The following is a 10,880-nucleotide window of genomic DNA, read 5'->3' as shown; positions in this document are numbered from 1 at the left end:
GAATGCTCTGATGCATCTCAAAGAAACCCTCTCGGCACCGCCCGTACTCTCGCGACCCAACCAAGGCGAAACACTGTACTTGTACCTATCCGTCTCTTCTGACGCGGTAAGCGCCGTGCTCATCAGAGAAATAACGGAGGGATAAACACCAGTCTAATTCACCAGCAAAGCGCTGCTAGGGCCAGAGACGAGGTACCAGAGAATCAAAAAGGTAGCTTTCGCACTCCTCACAGCAGCCCAAAGATTGAGGCAGTACTTTCTAGCTCATACGGTGGTAGTCCGGACTGACTAGCCCATCAGACAGATCCTGGGTCGCCTAGATGTAGTCGGTCGGATGATGAAATGGTCACTCGAGCTATCCGAGTTCGACATACATTACAAATCCAGAAAGGCACTGAAGGCACAGGTGTTCGCCGACTTTCTCGCCGAGATGACTTTCCCAGCTGAGGATAATTCCGAGGAATGGACCATCTTTGTAGACGGATCATCCAACTCCAAGGAAAGCGGGGCCGGAATAATTGTGGAAGATAACAAAGGTATCATTGTCGAAATCTCCCTCGCTTTATCTTTCCCTGTTACCAATAACACTGCAGAATATGAGGCCTTCCTGGCTGGCTTGCGTACCGCCCAAGACATGGGGGCCAGAAAGGTGAAAATCTCTACCGACTCGCAACTCGTGGCTTCCCAAGTCACGGGAGAGTTCCAGGTGAAAGAGGACCACCTCCAAAAGTATGTCCAGTTGGTACTAGAGAAGATGAAAGAATTCGAAATTGTCGAAGTAACTCACGTTCCCCGCGAACAGAATACTCGGGCAGACATTCTTTCAAAACTCGCAAGTACGCGAACTGCAAACGGTAACAAGACCGTAATACAGGAGGTTCTCGATAAACCGAGCATCCAAGAAAAAGAAGGCCAACCGCAAGACATAAACTCAATCATCGGCATGGAAGATTGGAGGGGCCCTATATCTCGATACATAGAGAGTGGGGAACTCCCCACCGACCCGCACGAAAAAACAAGGCTGAAATGAATGGCCTGCTCATTCACTTTAGTGGAAGGGACCTTATACAAAAGGGGTTTCATAACACCACGTATCAAGTGTTTGGGACCTAACGAGACCCAAGAAGTCCTCTCCGACATCCACGAAGGCATCTGCGGACAACATCTTGGTTCTAAAGCTCTCGCAAAAAAGGTCCTACGAGCTGGATATTACTGGCCTACCATGTTAAAAGACGCCCAAGATTACGTGAACCTTTGCGACAAATGCCAGCGACACGGGGATATGCACCTAGCACCCCCCGCTGAGCTAATGTCCTTAGTTTCCCTTTGGCCTTTTGCATGGTGGGGGATCGATCTTCTGGGACCGTTCCCTAAAGCCGCCAGACAGCTGAAATATCTGGTAGTTGCCATCGACTACTCAACAAAGTGGATCGAGGCCGAACCACTGGCTAAGATCACAGCTAAAAACGTACTCCGTTTCTTCAAAAGAAACATCCTAGCAAGGTTTGGAGTACCGGCTCGAGTCGTATCCGAAATTGGTACACAGTTCACGGACCAAAGGTTCCAGGACTACCTAAGGAATATCGACATAAAACAAAGCTTCACCTCTGTTGAACACCCTCAAGCCAATGGCCTCGCCGAGGCCGCAAATAGGGTGATTCTACGAGGGATACGAAGAAGGCTAGACACGGCCAAGACTCAGTGGGCAGAAGAGTTGCACGCGGTCATCTGGGCCTATAGAACTACTCCCCACTCCACCACTGGCGAGTCACCTTTTTGGCTCACTTACGGAACGGAAGCAATCATACCAATTGAGTTGACAAAATACACTTGGCAAACTGACGCCAACACCGACTTCCTGACCAACACGGCCAATTTGCGTGAAAAGCTCGAATTTGTCGACGAAGTCAGAATGAACTCCACCTTGCGGGAGGCAGTGCTAAAACAAAAAATAGCCGCTCGCCACAGCAAGAGAGTCAGAAAAAGCGAATTCGAAGTGGGCGATCTCGTTCTCCGGCAAAACCAAAAGGATACTGACGAAGGGAAACTCGCCTCCAACTGAGACGGGCCCTACAGGATCTGAATGAAAACCGGGACGGGAGCTTACGGACTCGAAGACCTCCATCAAAACGCAATTCCAAAGACTTGGAATGCAGAAAAACTCAAAAAGTATTACACTTAGATGGCAAACAACACCAATTCACTCTAATGTACATACTCACCCAAAGGGGGCCTCACCCACGCCATCGACAGCAAAAACAGATTCTGTTTCTAAGGGCTCCTCTCCTAGCCAAGAAGCAACAGGCGCCCCCTCATCCGCCATGAAAAACTTGAAAAAGCAAGGGAAAAAGTGAATCCAACATTCAGATCCACCCTTCCTTCACCCATCCGGTCGGCCACAGCAAGGAAGGGATCAACCGCTACTGCTAGAAGATAAGGGAAACAACATACCCAACTCACGCATCGGGGAGACCAACTCCCAGCAAACAGACAACATATCATTTTAAAGTCTTTTGATGCACGGTGGAAACCGCCGTAGCCAACGACGAAAACCACCGAGTCAGAAACACTTTTGCTCTAAAGGCATGCATTCCTACGGTTTCTAAAAAGAACAGAAACTAAAGAAGTTACGATCACAAAAGCAAAGAGATGAAGTCGTCAAAATGTTACCTATTACGATGAATGGATTTGACTTGAAGTAGAAAGTTGAAGCACTGGAAAGATTTCGCCTTTGGGAAACTCTGAAGAAAAACTTCTAAGTCTCTGAGAAAGTGAAACGTAGTGATGTTCCAAACAACGTTTTGACTATTTATACTCGTTTCACAAACCACTCAAAAGTCGCGACGTTCTATCCAATACAGCCCTTCACATACAACTCTACTTCCCTGTAGCATTCCAACGGTCCAGATTTGATCAAACCATTCATCTAAAGGCCCTGATCTTTCGTAGCAGTTCATGGAACGTCAGGATTGAATCAACGGTTATGATGACACCTCAGAAACATAAACCGAGAACACTCTACAAACTATAGGTACTCGAGTACTACAATAGCCTTTACACGTGTCATACAGATGCCAAAGGTCATGTCTCTTCAGTTTTTCCCTCGAAACGGGAGCATTAATTGCGGAATGACATTCGACCAAACTCTCTGGCGAAGGAATCTTTCCGTCTGATCTTACATGCCGAACATCAGGATGGCGAACATGACTCATCAAATCTGGCGAATTCACTCAGGCATAGGGCGAATGGAGATAGAGAAAAAACGAGTCCGCTCGCTTAACCCTCTTAACGCTTTAGACCGTCCTCGCAAGCTACCCCCTGGGTCAAAAATGTCTCTAAGTCCGGCTAGCAAGACTCTCTTTACCCTCAAACGGGAAAGATGCTCGAAAACAAACGTCCTCCGGCGGTTAATCGCGAATGATCAAACGCCCGCACTTAAGTCATCACTCTTAGTCAAGAGCAACAACTTGGGGGGCTACTGTTCTGGACCAGCCAAAAGGATCTTTGGCCCATTACTTAGGACCAATACAATCCAAAGCCCAAACTCCACGTTTGGCAGCGTTACTTGCGACACACCCCCTCTCCGTGAGGGGGGTGCACGGAGCAAACGAGACCGGTTCAAACGAACCCCAACGTCTCTTTGCACATTCTGCACGTTCCCGCAATAAACTCTCTGGCGGTTACATTTCCCACAATATCGTAACCGCCAGAGCCAGATGTGCCACTACAACGGCTCTGCAGCCCTCCACCTCTATAAATTGGGGACTCCATGCAGTCCCCAAGGTAGAATCTCTCTCTCCCTCAAAACCCTCACTTTCTGATCTCTACTGACTTGAGCGTCGGAGTGCCTGCAGGTACACACCCCCATCCGCTCCAAGAAGCATTTTGACGCATTCCACCACTGTCACAACACCGCATTCAAAGCATCGGCAGTCACCTTCTGATCAGGTACGATCAGGTCTTATAAAAAGAAATGAATTAAAAATAAAAAAAGGGTACTATATTTAAATCATAGTAAAAATTTAACCCATTTTTTTTTTTATGTATTGAACAATTTTATGTTTTTTTTGAAATAAAATAAAATATTGTTTGGGATGTGAAGTATTGAACGAATATAAAATACATCTTTGTTCTTGTGAGCTTTGCTGGTTGGGACAATGCATAAAATATGCAAGGTCCGGGGTTCAAACTCTGGCCACTTCTAAAATATAAAATACATCTTTAATAAGAATCATTTTACGGTCCAAACAAAAAAAAAAGACATTTTTTAACGCTCGATAGAGAAACAAGAGCATTGACATTTTTCAAAAAATTTGTTTACCATTTCAGATGAACCAAATAACCTTTTTCCGGGGTTCAAACTCGGGCCACTACTAAAATATAAAATACATCTTTATTAAGAATCATTTTACGGTCCAAACAAAAAAAAAAAGACATTTTTTTACGCTCAATAGAGAAACAAGAGCATTGACATTTTTCTAAAAATTTGTTTACCATTTCAGACGAACTAAATAGCTTTTTTCCGGGGTTCAAACTCTGGCCACTACTAAAATATAAAATACATCTTTATTAAGAATCATTTTACGGTCCAAACAAAAAAAAAAGACATTTTTTTACGCTAGATAGAGAAACAAGAGCATTGACATTTTTCTAAAAATTTGTTTACCATTTCAGATGAACCAAATAACTTTTTCCCGGGGTTCAAACTCGGGTCACTACTAAAATATAAAATACATCTTTATTAAGAATCATTTTATGGTCCAAATAAAAAAAAAGATATTTTTTTACGCTCGATAGAGAAACAAGAGCATTGACATTTTTCTAAAAATTTGTTTACCATTTCAGATGAACCAAATAACTTTTTTCCGGGGTTCGGACTCTGGCCACTACTAAAATATAAAATACATATTTATTAAGAATCATTTTACGGTCCAAACAAAAAAAAGACATTTTTTTTACGCTCGATAGAGAAACAGAAGCGTTGACATTTTTCTAAAAATTTGTTTACCATTTCGGATGAACCAAATAACTTTTTTCCAGGGTTCAAACTCTGGCCACTACTAAATTATGAAATACATCTTTATTAAGAATCATTTTACGGTCCAAACAAAAAAAAAAGACATTTTTTTACGCTCGATAGTGAAACAAGAGCATTGACACTTTTCTAAAAATTTGTTTACCATTTCAGATGAACCAAATAACTTTTTTCCGGGGTTCAAACTCTGGCCACTACTAAAATATAAAATATAGCTTTATTAAGAATAATTTTACGGTCCAAACAAAAAAAAAGAAATTTTTTTATGCTCGATAGCGAAACAAGAGCATTGACATTCTTCTAAAAATTTGTTTCCATTTCAGATGAACCAAATAACTTTTTTTCGGGGTTCAAACTCTCGCCACTACAAAAATATAAAATACATCTTTATCAAGAATCATTTTACGGTCCAAACAAAAAAAAGACATTTTTTTTACGCTCGATAGAGAAACAAAAGCATTGACATTTTTCTAAAATTTTGTTTACCATTTCAGATGAACCAAATAACTTTTTTTCGGGGTTCAAACTCTGGCCACTAATAAAGTATAAAATACATCTTTATTAAGAATTATTTTACGGTCCACACAAAAAAAAAAGAGATTTTTTTACGCTCGATAGAGAAACAAGAGCATTGGCATTTTTCTAAAAATTTGTTTACCATTTCAGATGAACCAAATAAATTTTTTCAGGGGTTCAAACTCTGGTCACTACTAAAATATAAAATACATCTTTATTAAGAATCATTTTACGGTCCAAACAAAAAAAAAACATTTTTTTACGCTCGATAGTGAAACAAGAGCATTGACACTTTTCTAAAAATTTGTTTACCATTTTAGATGAACCAAATAACTTTTTTCCGGGGTTCAAACTTTGGCCACTACTAAAATATAAAATACATCTTTATTAAGAATCATTTTACGGTCCAAACAAAAAAAAAAGACATTTTTTTACGCTCGATAGAGAAACAAGAGCATTGACATTTTTCTAAAAATTTGTTTACCATTTCAGATGAACCAAATAACTTTTTTCCGGGGTTCAAACTCTGGCACTACTAAAATATAAAATACATCTTTATTAAGAATCATTTTACGGTCCAAACAAGAAAAAAAGACATTTTGTTTACGCTCGATAGAGAAACAAGAGCAGTGACATTTTTCTAAAAATTTGTTTACCATTTCAGATGAACCAAATAACTTTTTTCCGGGGTTCAAACTCTGGCCACTACTAAAATATAAAATACATCTTTATTAAGAATCATTTTACGGTCCAAACAAAAAAAAAAGACATTTTTTTACGCTCGATAGAGAAACAAGAGCATTGACATTTTTCTAAAAATTTGTTTACCATTTCAGATGAACCAAATAACATTTTTCTCTGGTTCAGACTCTGGCCACTACTAAAATATAAAATACATCTTTATTAAGAATCATTTTACGGTCCAAACAAAGAAAAAGACATTTTTTTACGCTCGATAGAGAAACAAAAGCATTGACATTTTTCTAAAAATTTGTTTACCATTTCAGATGAACCAAATAACTTTTTTTCGGGGTTCAAACTCTGGCCACTACTAAAGTATAAAATACATCTTTATTAAGAATAATTTTACGGTCCAAACAAAAAAAAAAGAGATTTTTTTCGCTCGATAGAGAAACAAGAGCATTGACATTTTTCTAAAAATTTGTTTACCATTTCAGATGAACCAAATAAATTTTTTCCGGGGTTCAAACTCTGGCCACTACTAAAATATAAAATACATCTTTATTAAGAATCATTTTACAGTCCAAACAAAAAAAAAAGACATTTTTTTACGCTCGATGGAGAAACAAGAGCATTGACATTTTTCTAAAAATTTGTTTACCATTTCAGATGAACCAAATAACTTTTTTCCGGGGTTCAAACTCTGGCCACTACTAAAATATAAAATACATCTTTATTAAGAATAATTTTACGGTCCAAACAAAAAAAAAGACATTTTTTATGATCGATAGAGAAACAAAAGCATTGACATTTTTCTAAAAATTTGTTTCCATTTCAGATGAACCAAATAACTTTTTTTCGGAGTTCAAACTCTGGCCACTACTAAAATATAAAATACATCTTTATTAAGAATCATTTTACGGTCCAAACAAAAAAAAAAGACATTTTTTTACGCTCGATAGAGAAACAAGAGCATTGACATTTTTCTAAAAAGTTGTTTACCATTTCAGATGAACCAAATAACTTTTTTCCGGGGTTCAAACTCTGGCCACTACTAAAATATAAAATACATCTTTATTAAGAATCATTTTACGGTCCAAACAAAAAAAAAGACATTTTTTTACGCTCGATAGAGAAACAAGAGCATTGACATTTTTCTAAAAATTTGTTTACCATTTCAGATGAACCAAATAACTTTTTTCCGGGGTTTGAACCCCTGTCCTTGCATATATTATGCATTGTTCATACCAACTGAGCTAAGCTCACGAGGACACCAAATAACCTTCTTTGATCAAGAGCCAAAGGTTCTATAAAACCTAAAAAAAATAACATCGTAAAATGTCAAGACCTTTTTGCCGGCATATGTTTTTATTTTTTTTAAGTATAATTTTCTTTTGGGTCAACACCTTTTTGCCGGCATGTGTAATTTTATTTAATGGATAAAATTGTGTCTTTAGTTTAATTTGTAGTTTGAAACAAATATATAGTAGGAGTAAATTTTTAGGTACCATGAAGAAGAATTGGATTTAGTACGTACGATCAAGTTGCATGCAGCTTAAACATTTAGATCCTTCCGATCTTGGTTGTATGATGTAGATTTTAAACTCAGATTTTGCCTCCTTCCCAATAAACTTGGTCCAAATAAATTGATTTGAGGAATTGGACTATTCATGAATGAGTTTATTCATCAAACAACTTAGTTCAGTGGATTTGAGTTGATACGTTTTCCATATGCAGATGTTGTTTATTGACTTCTTGAATATTGATCGAGGCTAAATACTTTGCTCCCAAAGGATGTGAAACGCTTCCGTTTACTTGCTTTATTTTGTGAAGACTCATTTGCTTTGGTGTAGTCCAAACACATCTGACTTCCATCTTGATGGACTTGACTAGAACATGCTTTCACGAATACTTATTTTTCCTTTCCAAAGTTTTAATCTATTCTTAAAGTTAAGTGATCGTATGATTATCACCAAACTTTCTCTCATTAGAATAATTTTTTTTTAAAATCAAAAATGAAATATATTAACAACGGCAGCGGATCCTCTTTAGCACAATGTGTATTAAAAAAGCCACCTAAGATACAATCAGTCAGTCTAATAATTACAGTAGCAAAAGCCAGTCAATACCCAAGCAAAGAAAAGGGTTCGACCACCATATTTGAGAACCATACACAAAAGTGGCATTGTTAGCTTTCAGCCACCGGCATTGTTAGCTTTCAGCCACCAATAAGAATTATATTTAACCTTGTCCATAAGCTTTATGATGAGAGTTTGGATGTTATTGAAAAACATGTTATTACGTTCATTCCAAACTAGCCAAACACACAAAAGTCAGATAAGCCAGATAAACGCCAAACTAGCTCTCATTAGAATAATTATTTAACACACTTATATAACCGACATATTTATAGGGTATAAGAGTATTCACATTTTTTGATAAAAAAAGAAGAAGAGTATTCACATTTTTTTAATGAAATTAATTGATTATAATATTTTTTCTTACTGAAATTATTATAAAAACGAAATTCGGTGGGAAAGTCATACTCCCTTGGTGCCACTTCCCAATTGTATTGATTTCGTTTTCCCGGGAGTTGAACCACGATTTTAATCAGAGTGACATATGGCTATAGTTGAACCACGATTTTAATCAGAGTGACATATGGTTATAATATATTTTTGAGTAAATAGGCAATTACCCCCCTAAAATTGTAAGTTTCGTCAATTACCCCCCTTAAATTAACAAAACTTCAATTACCCCCCTGAAATTGCACAACGTTAATCAATTTACCCCCTCCGTCAAATTTTTCTGTTAGTGAACATGACGTTTTGCAAATACCCTCTGAAGTTTTGCACTTATGTGCAAAATGCCCCCCGAACATGAAAATTTATATTTTTTTTGTGTAATGAGAACTATTGCTGTTCTTTTTTATTTATTTATTTGAGGGGAAATAGGATAGAAAGGTAAAATAGTGATTTCCTTGATGATTGAATGATTTGTGTAATGATGATTGAGGTTTAATCTTTTCTTTTTCACATGAATCCCGCTCTTTACCCAACACATTTTGCTTGCGTCCAACTGAAATACCGAAAATACTCATGCGTGAGTTAACTCACTAATGTGTTAAATTTAACGTGACTCAACACAAACAGAGAGATTAACACATGCGTGAGTTAACTCACGCTAGTTTTCAAATTCAAAAAGGGAGCAAACTTACGCTATTTTTATTTACATGGTGAGAGGTTGTGCTTGCTATATATGTGGGACTACTAGCTTATTGTAAGGAAGAAGAGAATCCAATGTTAAGAGACCAAACACACCAGTAAAAATGGGCAATCCCTCCAACCATACTCATAATCTCATTCACCTTATCATATTTATAATCATCTAAAAAATTCATTTAATTAATTAGTACTCATTCATAAACCATTAGCTACTGCTACACCAACATAGAACATATCCTCAACCTCTAATAACTCATCACCATGTCTCATTTGCTTTGCTTGAATCATTACTGAAATTTGTTCAATGTTAGAAAAAGGAAATCAATGCATTTGTATACCTTTGTGGTGTTATTTTATTTGTCTTAAATAAATATCCACAGATAATTAAGAATTCAACAAGTAGGTAGATAAAATTTTGACAAGCAAAAGTTCTCATTACACAAAATATATATATATATATATATATATATATATATATATATATATATATATATAAATTTTTAAGTTCAGGGGCATTTTGCATATAAGTGCGAAACTTCAGGGGGTATTTGCAAAACGTCATGTTCACTAACAGAAAAATTTGACGGAGGGGGTAAATTGATTAACGTTGTGCAATTTCAGGGGGGTAATTGAAGTTTTGTTAATTCCAGGGGGGTAATTGACGAAACTTACAATTTCGGGGGGTAATTGCCTATTTACTCATATATTTTTTGGTGTTGTTAATGAGTGTCACTAGGACACTTCTCTACATGGATTCTAAAATAATAAATATTTTATAAGAAAATTAAATATTTTAATTTTAAATTTATTGATTATACAAATTTTTATAAAAAAATTAACATTTAAAGGTCTTACGAAGTGTTTCGAGAGTATTGGTTAACATTTCCTTATTTTTTAAAATAATTTTAACCAAGATGTTTTTTTGTTGAATATTAACCACAATTAAAAATCATATTTGCAAATATAATTTAGTTGGTAGACATATTGCGCACATTCAAACTTCTGATATCTATTTATTCACTTTAAAGAGTGAATTTCTAACAATTAGAATACTTAAAAAAAAGAAAGTACGATCATTAGTCAATATTCAATTTTCGGCTGAAAAGAAATATTTGTTAATGTCCGACACACATCGAATAAAATTACGGATGAAATCTATAGAAAAAAGTAAAACATATTATATTTTTTGTTATTGAAAGAGGTACATTCTATTTTTTTTTTCAATTAAGGGACCTTGAACCAACTAAAATATGGACATTCTAAAAAATAAATTATTGGAAATAAGTTTGGATGATTTGCTGTCATATGTACGATGTTGTTTTGAAACTACCAGCACTAGATGAACCAACATTGACCTAAATCTAACCACTTCATCACTCTCCCATTCTATATATATACACACAACACAACCACTTTGCCAAACT

The 10,880-nt window shown here is 36.6% G+C and overlaps 1 protein-coding gene across 1 annotated transcript; it reads left to right on the top strand.

The window, feature by feature from the left end:
• The first annotated feature begins 337 nt into the window (after positions 1–337).
• LOC146937694 (uncharacterized) lies at positions 338–1,030 on the top strand. The gene has a single exon (XM_085749501.1). The coding sequence runs from the start codon at positions 338–340 to the stop codon at positions 1,028–1,030; it is 693 nt and encodes a 230-aa protein (XP_085605627.1).
• Positions 1,031–10,880: the final 9,850 nt, after the last annotated feature.

Source organism: Medicago sativa, chromosome 3, assembly GCF_051527215.1.
Source record: "Medicago sativa cultivar Bolivia chromosome 3, Bolivia_mono, whole genome shotgun sequence".
Classification (NCBI taxonomy): domain Eukaryota; kingdom Viridiplantae; phylum Streptophyta; class Magnoliopsida; order Fabales; family Fabaceae; genus Medicago; species Medicago sativa.
Note: the sequence above shows the minus strand (reverse complement) of the source record. Positions and strands in the feature narration are given on the sequence as shown.